Here is a 19748-nt window from a genome sequence, read left to right as displayed (position 1 = left end):
TCAAATAGAATATTAGTATGTAAGAGGAAACACACTGATGAACATATTCATACGTTTCAGCTCTTTAACATATCTGAAAATAAAGTGATGATAAATGCTTTGTCTTTGGGAAAAAGTTTCTTTTATATATTATAGTGTCATGTCATATGCTTTAGAGACCTAAAAACTGTTACCTCATAAAACTGTATTATTTCATAAAAACGGTAATTGAATAGTATAGAAATTTAGAACACCAGTGATTCTGTGTGAAGAAAAAATGAAATTTTGTGAGTGAAGAACTAAGAAAATCATTGCTTTTTAAATTTTAATCATAGCACGTATTTCTTAATGTTTCTTGTTAAAGTAGAAATGCCAGTATTTTAGTATTATGAAATGAATGTATAAAATAAAATTTTATTCCTGTAATGAGTAGAGCAGATATGTATATTTTAAGTATATATGTTGTAGATGAGGATTTTTTATTTAGTACTTTCCTGTATAGGTGAAAATTGTGCATGTACTGGTGTGTATGTGTGTTTGTAATTCATGATTAACTGCAGTAATAAAAGAAGGGAGGGAAGGATTTCATTGATAACCATAAATGATAATCATCATAAAAATACTTGATGCATGATACAGAATGGGTTTAGATTAACTGAAGTTAAAATTCTTCTAGCATTTGGGAACTCAGGATATAATCTACTGAGTCAGACTTTTGGAGAAGAAATAATTTTTTTCTTAAATTTCTGAAGCCCTTGCTACTTTGAAATCCTTAACAAGGCTTTGAAAGGTATCAGTCTGTCTTCTTCCTTTTCCAAATGATGAAACACTTATTCTTTTACTGCAAATTGTCGAATATTCCATTTGTTGGGCAGCAGTTTTTTTTTTGTTTGTTTGTTTTTTGTTTGTTTGTTTGTTTTAGTGTTACAACATGCTTTTGTCAGGATTTGAACAATTGAACAATTTGGTCACTAGCATTATTTTGCTGTATTTAAATTTGCAATGCTCTGCAGCTCAGAGTTGTAAAAAATGATAGTTTATGGACCATAATAATTTTGGATAAAACTCGACTTTTGATGGTGAATGTTTTCTTCATTTTGCAGTATACGTTTGGCAACATCTTTGTGAATATGTCTCCTCAAGCAAGGGAAACAAAAGAAAAAAATAGTGTAATAGTGGTTATTATTTTGTGGTTCCAGACATAAGATAGTATTTAAAATATAGGCGTTTTTAAAAATTTGTGCCAATTTTAATGTTTTCAGGGGCCTCTACATTGGTAGTAAAGAAATAAAACTGTCATTATTTGAGGTGATATAGAATTACATAAAACCTTAATGCCTCTACCAAAAACTATAAGAACCAATAATTGAATTCAGTAAAGTTGCATGATACAAAAATAAAATACAGAAATCTGTTGTGCTTTTATACCCTAACAATGAAGTAGCAGAGGAGAGATTAAGAAAACACTCTCAGGGGCGCCTGGGTGGCTTAATGGGTTAAAGCTGCTGCCTTCGGCTTGGGTCATGATCCCAGGGTCCTGGGATCGAGCCCCGCATCGGGCTCTCTGCTTGGCATGGAGCCTGCTTCCTCCTTTCTCTCTGCCTGCTTGTGATCTCCGACTTTTAGGTAAATAAATAAAATCTTTAAAAAAAAAAAAAAGAAAAGAAACAATCTCAGTAGCAGTTACACCATAAAGAGTAAAATACCTAGTAACAAATTTAACCAAAGAAGTGAAAGACCTATAGTGTGAAAACTATAAGACATTGATGAAAGAAATTGATGGTACAAATAGAAAGATATACTATGCTCATGGATTGGAAGATTTAATGTTATTAAAATATGTATATTGCTCAAGGCATTCTACCGGTTCAGTACAATACCTTTTAAAATACAACTAGCATTTTTCACAGAACTAGAGCAAGTATTCCCAATATTTGTATGTTACCACCAAAGACCCTGAATAAATAAAGCACTCTTGAGAAAGAAGAGCAAAAATGGAGGTATCACAATCCCACATTTCAAGATATACTTCAAAGCTGTAATAATCAAAACAGTATTATGTTACTGGCACAGAAGTAGACATATAGATCAATAGAACAGGATAGAGAGACCAGAAGGAAACCTATACTTATATTAATTAATGTAATTAATTAATTAATTTACAAACAAAGGAGGCAAGAATATACAATATGGAAAAGAAGGTGTCTTCTATAAATGGTGCTGGGAAAACTGGTCACCTACATTCAGAACAGTGGAATTGGACAACTTGCTCATACTATACACAGAATAAACCCAAAATGGATTAAAGTCCTAAAAGTGACATCTGAAACCACAAAGCTCCTAAAAGAACAGATAGGCAGTAAGGTCTTGGGCATTAGCCTTAGCAACATCTTTATGACTATGTCTCCTCAAGCAAGGGAAACAAAAGCAAAAAATAGTGTAATAGTGTTGTTAGTACACCAAAATTAAAGACTTCTGTACAGTGAAAGAAACCATCAACAAAATGAAAATGCAATCTCTGGAATAGGAGAAGGTATTTGTAAATGACAGATCTTATTGTTGGTTAATAAGGTTAATATGCAAAATATACAAGGAACTTACACAAGTCAACATTAAAAAACAAATAATCCAGTTGAAAATGGTCATAAGACCTGAAAGAAGACATACAGAAGACCAACAGACACATGAAAAGACGCTCAATGTCAGTTATCATCAGGAAAATGCCAATCAAAGCCACAATGAAGTATCTCCTCCTCAAGCCTATCAGAATAACAAGTATCAAGAAGACAAGAAATAGCAAGTGGGGAAAATGGCACCCTTGTGTACTTTCGGTGGGAATGTAAACTGGTATAACCACTATGGAAAATTATGGAGTGTCCTCAAAAAATTAAAAATAGAAATACCATTTGACCATTAATATCAGAGGGTAGTTACCCACAGAAAATGGAAACAGTAATTTGAAAAGATACACATGCACCACTATGTTTATTGCAGCATTATTTACAATAGCCAAGATATGGAAGCAGCCTAAGTGTCCATTGATAGATGAATGGATAAAAAAGAGGTGGTACACACGCACATACACATACACATACACACACACACAGGAGTATTACTCAGCCATAAAAAGAATGAGATCTTGTCATTTGTACAACATGGGTGGACCTGGAGAGTGTATTATGCTAAGTGTAATAAGGCAGAGAGAGAAGGACAAATACCCTATGATTTCACTTATATGTTGAATCTGAAGAACAAAACAAACAGCAAATAAAAAAAAAACTGGAAACATAAATACAGAGAACAAACTGGTGGTTGCCAGAGGAGAAGTGACACGATGTAGCCATAGTGATGTAAGCACTATTTATTGACTTTACTAAAAATATGAGAATATGTGATGTTAGGGCATGATGGAAGAAAGGTAAATCCCTATTTATTGTAAGAGGCTGTGCTTATACAGTGCGTTTAGTTAAGAATAAGGGCTCAGGAGCCAGACTGCTTGAATGTAAAGCCTTAATAGCTCTGTAAACTGTAACCCTGGGCAAGTTAATTAACTTCTCTGTGCTTTAGTTTCATCATTAGGAAAATGGACATGATAAAAGATATACTTCTTTACTGGTTTACTGCGAGCAGTAAATGAATCAGTTTGTCTATCCATCTATCTATAATGTACTTAGAATTATGTATATTAGAATCAACTATGATGATGATAATAAATGGTGGTTTGTAAGTAATACTTAAAATTGATAGTGGGACGCCTGGGTGGCTCAGTTGGCTGGACGACTGCCTTCGGCTCAGGTCATGATTCCGGAGTCTCGGGATCGAGTCCCGCATCGGGCTCCCAGCTCCACGGGGAGTCTGCTTCTCTCTCTGACCTTCTCCTCACTCATGCTCTCTCTCTCTGTCTCTCAAATAAATAAATAAAATCTTAAAAAAAAATTGATAGTAAGACACATGTTTTATACAAATATGGAGATAACTACTAGAAGAAATAGTTGAGAGAGTTAAAGTGATTGCCTTTGGGAAGTGGTAGTGGGGAGTATATCTGGGAACATTATAAATCTTTTGATTTTGACACTGCACTATTTAATTCTATATATATGTATGTATGTATATATATGTATGCTGGTAGAAGTTTGGAGAGTGGTTTAAGTAGTATGTGTCATAGTCTCATAGTGACGGTAAGGAGGGAAGAAAATAATAGGACATATTGGAGACTGTCCCAGACCTCTCCCCTTACCTCTCCTCGTCCTGTTCTCCATAGGAGCTGCTCCACATTGGTTCCATTCTCCTCACGGCTCTAGCTTGCTACATGTTCGTTTTAATTGCAAATCCCAACAAATCTGACTCTCCGCTTCTGTTTTCCAAGTTTTAGGTAGATTAATTTAACTACTCTTGGCATCTCTAGATTTACCTTTTCAAATTATTTTAATCAACAACACTTCAAAAACCTAGGACAAAAGAGATTCATGCAAAAATGTCCCTGAAGGATGTATTTGTGTGTGTGTTGAATACTGTTACTACCATAATTTTTGTTTCTGTTATAAACATAAGTAATGTAGTTATAAACTTATTTTTGGTTACTTCAGTAAATTCCTATAAAACATCACCCTTTTGTGTGTTAATATGCTGTGTGTATTAATGTGCCATAATGGTCACATTATTTGTTGTGAGGATATATATAAACAGTGTTACATAAACTGATAAAGGTAACAGGGGTCTGTATGTAGGTGAACTGCTCTGAGAGGCTCCTGGCACTTATTACATCAGGCTTAAAATTTCCAGTTGGGCCAGTGGAGACGAGCCAGACAGTGACTGATCACTATAGACTAAAATAACCAAGAAGAGGCAGGCTCAGGCAAACCAGCACATCAGCTGGGTATACTAGGATAAAGGATAGAATTCTTGTGACAGGAAAGGTGGTTTTTAGTGTTGAAAGCTAGGATGTTGGAAAAAAACACTGATGATAGTTAATGGAATTTACAGGAATGGATACCAGATTTCTCTGCTCTAAGGTTATTTTACTTTTCCCCTTTCCATAACCTTTATTGTTTGGACATAGCCTGTAAATCCAACCCACATTCAGGTGTGTAGGAGACATTAAGCTCCACCTCCTGGAGTAGGGAGTACTTATGTTTATTACTTGGAATTCTTCTGTAAGGAATTTTATCTCTTCTCTCCTATTTATTTTTTTATTTTGGGTCATAATCCAGGTACTTTGCTATTTACTTTGTTATTCAAATTGTACCATTTTGGTCATTGGGAACTCTTTAAGATTGGCTTCTGTGTCAGTTTGATGGGCCCCATGACTTTTTCTTTTTCAGCACTTCCTTCTTTCCTGGACATAAGGATTTAGGCAGTTATCTTCAAGGTGATGTACTACAAAATGTCATTATTACTGAAATAAAATTTGTCAGAATAAATGATTCAGTTTAGTTAAATGCAGATTTCATTTTTCATAATCTTAACTATTTACATTAATATAATCTTCTTATTTGATTAGTAAATCTCTAAACACACCCAAGTAAAATAAAAATGTGTACTTATGTTTAATACTGATAAATCAGAGAAACTGTGGCTCTTTTTATTAAACTGTGATTTGTAATAAAAGTCTTGTGGAAGTTGTATATCATGTAATGAATCATGTTCATCATGAGTTTTTAAAGTGTGTTTGTCTAAGTGAAAATCTATGTCTTAATTAATTTTGTAATTAAAGGAAAGCAAGGTGTTGCGGACAGTTCCCCTATTAGCAGCATGCCTCCCCCAGGACAAGTGTAAAGTCAAGATTGGTCGTCGCTTCAGTGAAGAAAGGTAAATTACCTTTGAGGGAAATTGAGAATAAGTCATAGCTACAGAGATATTTAAAAACTGGTTTCTCTCATCTTATCCATCAGACCCAGAGCATGGTACATTGGAAGAGGTAAAAAAAAATTAAGTTCTGCCTTCTTCTTCAAAATAATGCAGGATAAATGAAAACATGAACAAAAACACCCTCAGACAACACAGGCCAAAATGTAATAAACGAAGGAATTATCTCAATTCTACAGGAATATATGTTGAGCCTAAAAGGCATGTATTTACTGTTGATTTCATTTTAGAGGATTTGTATTAGATTTAGTTGTGTTTTTTCTTCTTTCTTTTCTTAAATTAACAATTATATATGAAATACATTTATGTAAATGAACACATATTTATCCAATTCTAGCCCATTAAGGCTTTCCTAAGGCATGATGACTAGTACTGTATTTAGTATTCTTGTTATAGGCATGTCACATTTAAAAAAATTTTTTTAAAGATTTTATGTATTTGACAGAGCACAAGCAGGCATTTCCAGGAGAAACAGTCTCCCGGCTGAGCAGGGAGCCCAATATGGGACTTGATCCTAGGACCGTGGGATCATGACCTGAGCTGAAGGCAGACATTTAACCAACTGAGCCACCCAGGCTTCCCAGATCATACCTTTTTTAAAGGATGCCTTCTCCTGTCATGTTTAAAATAACTCTTTGATTGAGGCCCAGTATTTTTAGGGGCAGCAGCCCATTAGTTGATAAGTTCACTGACGGTTCTATAATGTTCGTGGATCTTACTTCACATACAATGTTCTTGGATCTTATTACATAACCCATTATCATAAATTTATATTAAATACTATGTATATATTTAAATTTTTCTGCAAATCTTTTATCTTTGAAGCATATTTTTTTTTTTGCTTTTCTGCCCATTCACAAAGCCTTCACTAATTATTTTGATCCTACCTGCACAGTTAAGTATATTTTTAGATGCAAAATTAATTTCTTTTGAAAATACAGGGATTTGTTTTTCAGTCCACTTATGAAAATGCTAAGTAAGGCTAGTACTAGCTCCCATCCCAGGGAATTGACCAAAATTTTCCCTTCCCTTATTATTTTGGGTTCCTTTTTATTTAGTTTCAAATTATGAAAATAATATCATGTTAGAACTTTATAAAATCATTTTTTCCCTTCTTGGTTACTGTTGTTTAGGAACACTTTTCTCATATAAAATTTTCTTTGCCTTGCCCTCAGAGATGAGATTTGCTCTGGGCTTAGTGTGAATTTTGCCATTTTGTTGGGAATGCACATGAGATTCAGAGCCCTTTGCATGGGGAGCGTGTGTATCATTTACATTGTGACATTTCTTTCACATAAAATCTCTTTGTAATTTGTAGGTGGATGTAGGTATATCCAAACTTGATCCATCTGCCAGCTTGGATCCAGTTTATTTCATTGCAAAAGTGATGAGTATCTAAACTATCTGGGTCATTCCTGACATTTGGCTAACAGCTCCACCAACATGTTTGTGGATGAGAATCTTTTTTTAAAAAAATTATTATCATTATTATTATTATTATTATTATTTTCCTCACCGTAGCAAAACCCTCCCCAATGTTGTGGATGAGAATCTTGATGTGTTTTCAAATAGTTCATCCCATTTTGAATCCATTATATTAAGTAGTTTGCTTTTTTCCTTTAGAGCCTAATATGGTGCTTAGTCAGTAAACTATTTTTTTTTTCTTTCTAGTTTTTTTTTTCCAATTTATTTATTTTCAGAAAAACAGTATTCATTATTTTTTCACCACACCCAGTGCTCCATGCAAGCCGTGCCCTCTATAATACCCACCACCTGGTACCCCAACCTCCCACCCCCCCGCCACTTCAAACCCCTCAGATTGTTTTTCAGAGTCCATAGTCTCTCATGGTTCATCTCCCCTTCCAATTTACCCAAAAGCACATACCCTCCCCAATGTCCATAACCCTACCCCCCTTCTCCCAACCCCCCCTCCCCCCAGCAACCCACAGTTTGTTTCGTGAGATTAAGAGTCACTTATGGTTTGTCTCCCTCCCTATCCCATCTTGTTTCATGGATTCTTCTCCTACCCACTTAAGCCCCCATGTTGCATCACCACTTCCTTAGTCAGTAAACTATTATTCACTAATGGATTTTTAAACTAAAGTAAGTTGATATTGTTAATTAATTATTAATCTGGCAATTGAATGGTATTAATTTAAGTTTTTTTTTAAAGAGTACATGATATAACCATTCAGGAATGGTTAAGAGACCTACTGCTTTTGGTATCTTTTGTAAATGGAGTTTAAAAATACTTTACCTTCAGGGGTACCTGGGTGGCTCAGTGGGTTAAAGCCTTTGCCTTCGGCTCAAGTCATGATCCCAGGGTCCTGGGATCAAGCCCCACATCGGGCTCCCTGCTCAGCAGTGAGTCTGCTTCCCTCTCTCACTCTCTGCCTGCCTCTCTGCCTACTTGTGATCTCTGTCTGTCAAATAAATAAATAAAATCTTAAAAAAATATTTACTTTCAATTTTTTGCCTCTAGTATATAAGAAAACAGTTGGGTTTTGTGTACCAACCCTATATCAGGTGACTTTCTAAATTTATTTGCTACTTATTGGAATTGTTTTGTAGCTTCCCTAGAACTTTCTACCGAAGTAGTACTATCACCTGCAAATGATCTTTATGCCTTTTATTTCTTTTTCTTGCTTTATTGCAATAACTGGGAATCTCAGTACAATGTATATTAGGAGTGGTGAAAACCAATATTTCACTTTGATCCCAATCTCAAGGGACATTGTAAAATAAGATCTTGATGTACATTTTTGTAGATGCCATTAATCAGTTTGAAGATGCCGTTTATTGTCTTTAATAGACTCTCTAACTTGTTTCCTTCCCTTCAAGGTTGTTTTGTTGCTTTCAGACAGAGGCTCTCTGACTCTTTTTTACATCTCCAGTACCAAAATGCTTTGATGTGTATTTTTGAAGGAACTACAGTAAGAATAGTTAAACTTCTTTTTTCCCCTCACAAACTAACAGAGGATTTTCTTTTTAAATTTTTAGAGATCCTGAACTTTCAACTATTTGTCGGAAGTCTGATACATTAATATTATATCCAGGGGCCGAAGCTGCTAATTTGGAAGAATTTCTATTAGAGTCTCCTATTTATCCTTCCACAATCATCATCATCGATGGTACATGGAGCCAGGCTAAGGACATTTTCTATAAGAATTCTTTGTTCCGACTCCCCAAACAGGTAAACTAGTATTTTAACATAGAATAAACACAAATGTATACTTATGTATGTTGTATATATTTTCGGTGAGGAGCTACACATACTTTTTTATGTATGGATTTGGGAATAATTATGTGTGTGAATGCGTGTACATAGATATGTGTATGTGCGTATGTGTGTTTGCTATGTATATGTAGAAAATTTGAACCCAGTTCATCTTTTTTCAATTCCTGCCACCAAACTTCACCTTAATTTAGGCATTTGGTTATAGTAAGAGTATCTCAGACATTTAATTGGTGAAGTCTAAGGATTAATTATTTCTATATCTATTAATGTTTTTGTGAAGTGTTATATTTAAATACTTCTTTATGGTAACTAAATTACCTCTTCTTATTAGGAATGACTTAATTTTTATGAAATACTATTTTGCCATTTATTATTATAATTAGATTATCCTTTTGTTGATGATGATACATTTCCCATAGTGAGCCATTCTTGTATTCATTGAATGTACCCCACTTGATCATTTTATATTCTCCTTTTGATATTTTGCTGAAATTTTTATTTGAGGCCATTGAATTATAATTTATCTATTTTTTATACTTCTATTATCAGGTTTGAGCACTAACTTCATCAAATGAATAGGAGAGATTTTAGTATTTCCTATGGCCTGGAATAGTTCAAATAATATTGGAATTCTTGCTTTTTAAAAATTAGAATGAACTCATTGGTGAAACCATCTGTTCCTGGTCTTTTTAAAAATGATAACTTTTAAACCCTTCTTTTAAGCTCTTATGGAAATTATTCAAGCTTTCTCTTTGTGTTTGATTTTTTAATAACTTTTTAAAAAAACTTTAACCTTTTTGGGGTAATTATTCCTTTCCCTTGAGTTAACAAATTGGTTGCCATATACCTGAATATATTCTTAAATACTTAATTTATTCTGAATTATGTCTTTTGTCCTTTCTAATCACTCACACACACACTCTTTTCCCTATGAGCATACTCAAAAGATGTTTCTCTGTTTTATTTAGCTTTTAAAAGTATTAGCCTTTAGATTGTTTTAATGGCTATTGTACTTCATTTTTTCCTTAATCTGTGATTTTTATCTTGATCAGTTTCTTTCACCACTTTCAGCTCATTTTTCTGTTTTTGTAAGATTTTACTGTGTATTTTCTTCCTTTAGTAAGATTAGTGAGTTCCTTCTTTAATAATAAAAGGAGAGAAGACTGTAATATTTCTTCTTTTTCTGGGTTTGTTAATGGTAAGAAACCCGAATTGGAAATGAGGTCCATCAGACAATGGATGGATTTGATTGGACCTCCTTAGTGGTCCCAGACTACATTTGACTTATGTGTCCCTTCAGGTTTTTGTTTTTTTTTTAATAGTTAACATATAATGTATTATTTGTTTCGGGGTACAGGTCTGTGATTCATCAGTCTTACACAATGCACAGCACTCCCCATAGCACATACTGTCTCCATGTCCCTCACCCAGCCACACCATCCCTTCCACCCACCCCCTTCGTAATATTTCTTCTTAATGTTACTTTCATTGTAGCTTATAGTTTTGGGTTGATGTATACTTATATCTATACCACTGATGTGATTTGTAATTAGTTTTGATTTCTTTCTACTCATGGATTATTGATGACTTCTTTTATTTTTTTAAGATTTTATTTATTTATTTTTGAGAGAGAGTGAGCAAGTAAACACACACAAGCAGCGGGGAGGGGCAGAGGGAGAAGCAGACTCCCCACTGAGCAGGGAGCCCAGATGTGGGACCAATCCCAGGATCCTGGGATCATGACTTGAGCCACCCACTTGCCCTATCAATGACTTCTTAATTCTCAGGTGTTATAAGATTTTTGTCTCTGTTTTATTTTTATTTCTTATTTTGTTATATTGTGATAAAAGAACACTGCCTACAATATTTTGAGTATGTTTATGATTTTTGTATGGGTAAGTTAATGGCAAATTTTTGTATCTGTTTTGTGACTATAAAAAATTCACTATAAAAATTCACATTCTTGGGGCACCTGGGTGGCTCAGTGGGTTAAAGCCTCTGCCTTCGGCTCAGGTCATGATCCCAGGGTCCTGAGATCGAGCCCCGCATCCGGCTCTCTGCTCAGCGGGGAGCCTGCTTCCTCCTCTTTCTGCCTGCCTCTCTGCCTGCTTGTGATCTCTCTCTCTCTGTCAAATAAATAAATGAAATCTAAAAAAAAAAAAAAAAATTCACATTCTCAAATTTTTCATTGCAATTTTATTTTTGTCATACATGAGGTATTTGATTCTGAAAAAGGTATTTGAAAAGCTTCTGTTCATGTCTTTTAAATGAAGTTGGCTCTGCATTTCTAGTAGCTTTTGTGTTATATATTTATCTGTTCTGTTGTGTGTATAACAACACATGCACTTGGTGACGAATAACAGTGGAATCATGATTCTGAGATTCTAATCTCAAACTCTTTGTAGTTTTCATTACCTTTGATTAAAATGCGGATACGGTTTTTAGATGAGACTCATCTACGCAAAACAGATGTAAAAAACAGCTGACGTGCTGATGCTTTGAATGAGCCAGTCGTAATTCCAAGTGGTTTATGAGTCTTAACTTGCTTAAGTCATCCCCAAAGTATTGTTACTATCTTAGGTAACACACGAAGAGGCTGAGACACAGATGTGTTCAGTACCTTGCTTTAGATCACACAACTATTTCAGAGCAGAGCTGCGTCTTTAACCAATCTAGTTTTGAGCCAACGCTGTTGTCTTAACCAGAGCAGCGTACTGAAAGGGAAGCTTCCATCAAGGATATTTACTGAGAATAGCTTCCGTAGGTTTATCTGGCTTTGTGAATACACCATGATCCACAAGAACCAACTCCTAAAAGGCAGGGATACTGTTAGGTTGCTGCACATTTTAGACAAAATTTATGTTGACATTACAATTAGGTATTGTCCAACATACAAAGAAAGTTTATGGAAATCTTATGTCTGTAGGTTTGGTGCAAATATTTGAATTTTTTTTTTCTTGCTTATGCTGTGTCTGCATCTTTCATTTTGTGGTAACATGAGTACATGAGTACCATAGCAATGAATTACAAAGTCATATTACAAAGATTAAAAGATAGTTTAAATAATTTGCCAAATTCATTTTCTTCTTTAAATTGAGTAGCAGTTAAGGACATAGGTAAATGAAATAATTTTTCCCATCCTACTATACCATATATTTTTAAATCACTTTTTCCTTTTCTCATTTTTCTAAGCTAGAAGCAAATATAAGTAGATATTTGTTTAGCCTGGAAATGGGCCTATTACGACCATCAGATAAAATAAAGTGCTTAAAAGAAACATTAGCTAGATTTGACTATATGACAGAAAATATCACCATAAGCTAAAGTGAAAGGCAGATAGCTTTCTGGAAATCTGTGAATCAGATAAAGGCTTTGTAAGCTTAGAGTTCTTAGAAATGAATAAGGTAAAGGTGAAAAATCTCCAAAAAAATGGGCCATTAGAAAATAAATGTATTTATAAAATACCTTGGTAATTATATAACAATGTGATACTAAGTTGTCAACTTTTATGTTGAAAGAGCTTCAAACTTTCAGAAAAATCTCAAGAATCATAACAAAGGTCCCTTGAATGCCCTGAAGTTTTACCATTATTCATTAATTGCCTTATCAGTCTCTCTGTATTTATTTTATGCTTTTCTGAACCTCTTCAGAGTTATGGAATAGGTATCCAAATTTACTTTTTAAATTGAAATGTTGCTAGCTCTAGCAAGAGCTCTAGCAAAAGTGTCTGTTCCTAAATATTTTTTCCTAAATTTTTTTTTTGCCTGAAATAAAAAAAATAGTGATTTAAAGCTCAACACAATTTATAAAGACTCATATATCCTGAGATATTTTCATCTTAATATACATGGGAAATATGGGTCATTTTAGGAATAATAATATGTAGGGGCGCCTGGGTGGCTCAGTGGGTTAAGCCGCTGCCTTCGGCACAGGCCCTGATCTCAGGGTCCTGGGATCGAGTCCCACATCGGGCTCTCTGCTCAGCAGGGAGCCTGCTTCCTCCTCTCTCTCTCTGCCTGCCTCTCTGCCTACTTGTGATCTCTCTCTGTCAAATAAATAAATAAAATCTTTAAAAAAAAAAAAAAGGAATAATAATATGTATGCTTTTTTAGAGTGTCAGACAATACATAGCGCAAATATATGAGTGTGGGTTGGTTAGACAAACCAACCCACTTTCTGGAAGTTGTTGCAAAAACCAGTGAAATCTGTATATTTACTCTTTCTTTAAAAGAAAAAAGTTTTATATGTATACATACACTTACATATTCACAGATAGCTAAGTTGAGGTGAAGAGAGAATTGAGTTTTGAATGTAACAACGCTTACCTTTAGACATCTATAAAATGATGTTGATAATTATAGTGATTTTATAGTAAGTTCTGAACTACCTCTTATAGTTCACTTTTTGTTACTTTTGTAATACAAAAAAGATATGCTTATTTTTAATATATTCTCCCATTCTTAAAAAACTTCCCATTCTTATATAATGATTTTTATTTAATTAGTAACTATTCCCCAGCTTTTCTGGAAAGAATTTTTGTTTTATTATGCAATAAACTTTCCTAGGGGCCCGGCTTTAATAAGTGAGTGTACAGTTAAGATAACTTAACTTCTTGTAACATGAATTGTGCACAGGTAATTAACGAGAGAGCTTCAACTCAAACTTGAACAAAAAAGAAAGTATACAGGTCATGTCACTAGGAAGCTGAGAACCAGTAGGAGTGGCTTTTGTCTTGCCTGGGATCTGGTTCTGAAGCAGCTCTCTCTGTTTTTGAGGATTGCTGCCCTCTGCATTGGGTTTGATTTTTGACTTCCTCTGTGCTACTGGAAGAAATCTGTAGGAAGCAGCAGATTAGCCTCTTACTGGCTTAATTTATCTTTTTTTTTTTTTTAAGATTTTATTTATTTGACACAGAGATCACAAGTAGGCAGAGAGGCAGGCAGAGAGAGAGGAGGAAGCAGGCTCCCTGTTGAGCAGAGAGCCTGACGTGGGGCTCCATCCCTAGTTCATAACCCGAGCCAAAGGCAGAGGCTTTAACCCACTAAGCCACCCGGAGCCCGTGGCTTAATTTATCTCAACAGAAAGATGATTTCTCCTTCCAGGGCAGAATCCTGGATTGTCCCATTGTTGGGCGTGGGGAGGATGGTGATACAACTAATGACAGCAGGACCACATGAATCTGGAAATTTCTCCAAGGCTGTGAGGTGGTGTTCTCAGGACTATTTAAAAGCAGGGATGGTCAGGCCAAAAACCCATAGATAACCAGACCACTATGTATCAGTTGTTTACTTATAAAAGCATGTTTGTTTATATATTTCTTGGCTCATTCAAAATTAGTGTGATAGAGCAGTATTTTAATATAATTCTCTCTTATGGTTTTGTTCACCAAGGGAAAGACAGAAATGTACAATGAAAATCCAGTACTTGTCTAAATCTTCAAATGTATAAATAATGTATAAATTAATTAGATTTTATTTATAAATGTAATTTGTCAGTTTTCTCATCTCATCAGTACACATATACTCACACACCTGCTTTTTGCATAAATTTGTCTTAACTGTTAGTCTTGGTTTAGCTGCTCCACTCATTTTCTATAGTAGTATAAACATTTTGCTGCAAATACATACAAAAAAATGGCAGAAAGAAAAAAAATCAACATTAAAATCCAAGGTATTGCTTTCTTTACAGAAAAAAATATATAGTCTTCTTTCCCTAAATAAGAGAATAACCATATGTAAACTTTGTACTTAACTGATGAATTGTAATACAAACCCATTAAGTTGGCCTCTTCTTAATCTGGATTTCTAATATATCCAGACCATTTGGCTGTGAATCTCTTCCCTCAGAAGAATTTTACACAGGAGACTCTTGATGTTGGCTAGTAATAAATTCAAGATGAATATGGAAATGTTTGTAGAGGCTCCCACCTTTCTTCATAAACTTATTTCCAGTGAGTTATTTGCATATCCTTACTCTATTGCCTTTAAAACTTCCACTAAAGCTGTATTTCTCACTTGATAAGCTGAACACTGTTGGGAGAACCCAGGGACTAAAACGTTTTCATGAAAGCTGTTTCTTGTGTCTACATAGACCTATTACGGACTGGATTATGTTATATATCTAATCTTTTGCCTAATTCAAATTCATCATTATCCTCTAAATTTTTAACTGATATAGAAGATTGTATTACTTTCAGCTGTACAACATAATGCTTTGATATTTGTGTTTATTGTAAAAGGACCTAAGTCTAACATCTGTCAAGTGTTTTCTTCCTTGAGTTGAGAATTTTTTTTTTTTAAAGATTTTATTTGTTTATTTGACAGAGAGGGAGAGACCACGAGTAGGCAGAGAGGCAGGCAGAGAGATGGGGAGGCAGGCTCCCTGCCGAACAGAGAGCCCGATGCGGGGCTCGATCCCAGGACCTGAGCTGAAGGCAGAGGCCCAACCCACTGAGCCACCCAGGCACCCTGAGAACTTTTAAGATCTATTCTTTTAGCAGCTTTGACATGTACAGTATGGTATTATTAACCATATTTGCCATGCTCTGTGTTACATCCCCGTGACTTACCTGCTGGAGGCTTGTATCTTTTGACCCACTTCACCCATTTCGCCTCCCCTCCATCCTCCACCTCTGGCAACCACTGATCTTTTCTCTGTGTCTAGGAGCTCATTTGTTTAGATTTTTTTTTTTTTTTTTTTTTTTTGGATTCAACCTGTGAGTGAGGTTATATGGTGTTTGTCTTTCTCTGACTTACTTCACCTTGTATAATGCCCTCAAGTTTATCCATGTTGTTGCAAATGACAAGATTTCCTTTTTTAAGTGGCTGAATAATGTGCACTGTGTGTGTCTGTTTATGTGTGTATCATTTTCTTTATGCATTTATCCATCTGTGGACCCTTAGATTGTTTCCGTATCTTGGCTACTGTCAATAATACTGTGGTGAACATGGGAGTGCAAATGCCTTTTCAAGTTTAGTGTTTTTGTTTTCTTCAGATTATCTTTTAATTCTCTCCAGAATTTCATGTTCGTTTACTTCTATTACCAGCATTGGGGGTTGGCTTATTTTTTTAATACCCTTTTCCTTTTCAAAAGAAACAGGTTTTTTGTTTGTTTTGTTTCATTTTTTATTTCATTGAATAATTTATAAAAGATTCTGGAAATAAGTCAAGCAGAGAGAGTCAATTATCATATGGTTTCACTTATTTGTGGAGCATAACAAATAGCATGGAGGACAAGGGGCGTTAGAGAGGAGAAGGGAATTTGGGTAAATTGGAAGGGGAGGTGAACCATGAGAGACTATGGACTCTGAAAAACAATCTGAGGGGTTTGAAGTGGCGGGGGGGTGGGAGGTTGGGGTACCAGGTGGTGGGTATCATAGAGGGCACGGCTTGCATGGAGCACTGGGTGTGGTGAAAAAATAATGAGTACTGTTTTTCTGAAAATAAATAAATTGAAAAAAAAAAGATTCTGGAAAACGAGCATACAATACAACCTGTTTGAGGTATAGAGTCTGAATAGCGTAATTTACTTATTGTTTGTTAAGTGACTTCTGTACTGTGTCTTTCAATAAATATGCTTTAAATTAGTGACAAAGTAAGTATTTCATGTCATGGAACTTCCAGATCTTTGGGGCATAGTAAGAAGAGTTGAATGTTAAATGCAGAATGCCAGGGGTTTAAAATGCATCGATGATCTTTTTTGATCTTCACATATCTTTCATGGCTTTTTGTTTTTTGTTTTTTGTTTTTGATAGACTGTATCTGTACCTCTGGATCTCTTCTGGCTCATGTGTTGGAGTGTTGTGTTCTCCTTATGGGTGATGAGGCTTATCTCCAAGTTGTAGATGGCACTGTATTTATATATAGAACTTGAGTTAACTTGCTTCTGTTGGGTATATCATTCCAGGTAATAGAACATAAATTGATAGGAATTATGACTTGCTATATGTGAAAGGATAATTTAAAGAAAGTTACCAGAAATCTCTACATGAGGGGAGGCTGCCTGGCTCCGTCGAGAGAGCATATGACTCTTGAAATCAGGGGTGTGAGTTCACGCTCTATGTTGTGCCTAGAGTTTACTTAAAAAGAAAAATAAAAAAGAAATATGTGCATGAAATTCATCGCTTCCCTATTTCCATCTGTTCCTCATTGAGTTCTTTATTTTTTTTTTTTAAGATTTTTATTTATTTATTTGACAGACAGAGATGACAAGTAGGCAGAGGCAGGCAGAGAGAGAGGGGGAAGCAGGCTCCCCGCTGAGCAGAGAGGCCGATGCGGGGCTCGATCCCAGAACCCTGGGATCATGACCCGAGCCAAAGGCAGGGGCTTTAACCCACTGAGCCACCCAGGTGCCCCCCTCATTGAGTTCTTAACTGTGAACTTACTTGACTTCCTGGGAGAAATTCTCAAATCCTTTGGCAGGTAATAATATAATTTTGAACCAGAAGGATTCTTGTTTTTAAAAAATATTTTTATTTATTTATTTAGCAGAGAGAGAGAGAGAGACAGCAAGAGAGGGAACACAAGCAGGTGGAGTGGGAGAGGGAGAAGCAGGCTCTCCACTGAGCAGGGGGGAATCCTGTGTGAGACTCGATCCCAGAACCCTGGGATATCACCTGAGCTGAAGGCAGACGCTTAATGACTGAGACACCCAGGTGCCCTTGAACCAGAAGGAATCTTTTTAAAAGATTTTATTTATTTATTTGACAGACAGAGATCACAAGTAGGCAGAGAGGCAGGCAGAAAGAGAGGGGGAGGCAGACTCCCTGCTGAGCAGAGAGCCCAATGCGGGCTCGATCCCAGGATCCTGAGATCATGACCTGAGCCGAAGGCAGAGGCTTTAACGCGGCGAGCAACCCAGGTGCCCCCCAGAAGGAATCTTAAAGATTAATAAATTCTTAGCATTTCAGAAGTCAGGAAGCTAAAGGCCAGCAATAAATGACTCTGCTGAAGTCGCAGGCAGTTATGGGGTGATCCAGGGGTATAATCTGCTTCTCCTGCATTCTAATTCAGCATTTCAGGCTATTCCTAGAATTTGCTAATTAAAAAAAAAATTTGTGTTGAATTTACTTTAACAATAACCTAAATTTATGATTTTATGTCACAAATCATTTGTCTAATGTAGTGCCTGAAATGTAAGGCATTATTATTCTCAAGTGGAATAAGTCAGGTAGAGGTATACAACAGCAGACTGTGGAAGGAGGTGCTCTGCCTTCCATGTCAGAGTGTGGTTCGTGGACCAGCAGCATTGGCATCACTGGGAAGTTGCTTAGAAATACAGAATATCAATTGCCACTTTAGAATTACTCAGGATCGATATTTTAACAAAATATCTGGGTAATTCTTCTATACATTAAAGTTCGAGAAGCACTGCTGCACTAGGTATTTTTTTTTTTTTAAGATTATTTATTTATTTATTTCACAGACAGAGATCACAGTAGACAGAGAGGCAGGCAGAGAGAGAGAGAGGGAAGCAGGCTCCCTGCTGAGCAGAGAGCCCGATGCGGGGCTCGATCCCAGGACCCTGAGATCATGACCCGAGCTGAAGGCAGCGGCTTAACCCACTGAGCCACCCAGGCGCCCCTGCACTAGGTATTTTAAAATCGACATGTAATTCACAACCTTTAAAGTTAGGCCTTTGTAGTGTACAGTTCAGTGGATTTTAGTACATATGCAAAGTTGTATAACTGTCACCATTATCATATTCCACAATATTTTCATGTTTTTTGGTTCCTTTCCCCCCCAAAGCTCTGTACCCATTGTTAGTCCCCTTTTTCCTTCCCCCATTCACAAATGCAGGTGACCCACTGCTCTGTTTGTTGTCTCTGTAGATTTTTCTGGGATATTTTCTATAGACAGAATTATACAGTAGGTAGCCTCTGTGTCAGGCTTCTGTGACTGAACCACAGAGTTGACCTGTGTTGTAGCACATTCAGTATCCCACTCTTTTTTATGGCTGAGTAATATTCCAGTATATGCATATACCACATTTTGTTTATCATTAATCCATTGATGGACATTTTGTTTGTTTCCACTTTTTGGCTCTTGTGATGATGATTTTTTTTAAAAAATTATTTATTTATTTGATAGAGCACGAGAGAGCAGAAGTAGGCAGCAGCAGGCAGAGGGAGAGGGAGAAGCAGGCTCCCTGCTAAGCTGATGTGGGGCTCAATCCCAGGATCCTAGGATCATGACCCGAGTCGAAGGCAGAGGCTTAACCAGCCACCCAGGCACTCCAGATGAGGCTGTTATAAATATTTGTCTGTAGGTTTTTGTGTGCCTGCCTTTTTTCAGTTCTTTTGGGTACATACCTGAGAGTAGAATTGTTGGGTCATTTAGTAACTGTTTGAACTTTTTGAGGAACTGCCAAAGTATTTCACAAGGCTGATGCACTATTTTATATTTCCTCTAGTGATGCATGAATGTCTGAATGATTCAATTTCTCCATTTCTGGGCCAACCTTACTTATGTCTTTGTGTGTGTGTGTGCGCGCGCACGCATGCACGCCCTTGCACACGTGTATGTGTGTCTTTCCCTAGTAACTAATGATGTCAAGCATCATCTTTTTATGTGCTAATTGGTCATTTGTGTATCTTTTTTGGAAAAATAGCTTTCAAGTGCTTTGCTGATCTTTAAATTCGCTATTTTGCTTTTTTTCTTTTTAAGA

The 19748-nt window shown here is 35.9% G+C and overlaps 1 protein-coding gene across 1 annotated transcript in view; it reads left to right on the top strand.

Annotated features, from left to right (window-relative positions):
* The window catches only part of DTWD2 (DTW domain containing 2), a 125967-nt gene that overhangs the window by 22646 nt on the left and 83573 nt on the right, over positions 1 to 19748 (top strand). The window contains exons 3-4 of the mRNA XM_044263359.1: positions 5693 to 5787; positions 8845 to 9037. Coding sequence (XP_044119294.1) covers positions 5693 to 5787; positions 8845 to 9037 — 288 coding nt within the window. The remainder of the gene's footprint in view (positions 1 to 5692; positions 5788 to 8844; positions 9038 to 19748) is intronic.

This window comes from Neovison vison, chromosome 1 (genome assembly GCF_020171115.1).
Source record: "Neovison vison isolate M4711 chromosome 1, ASM_NN_V1, whole genome shotgun sequence".
In the NCBI taxonomy this organism is placed as follows: Eukaryota; Metazoa; Chordata; class Mammalia; order Carnivora; family Mustelidae; genus Neogale; species Neogale vison.
Note: the sequence above shows the minus strand (reverse complement) of the source record. Positions and strands in the feature narration are given on the sequence as shown.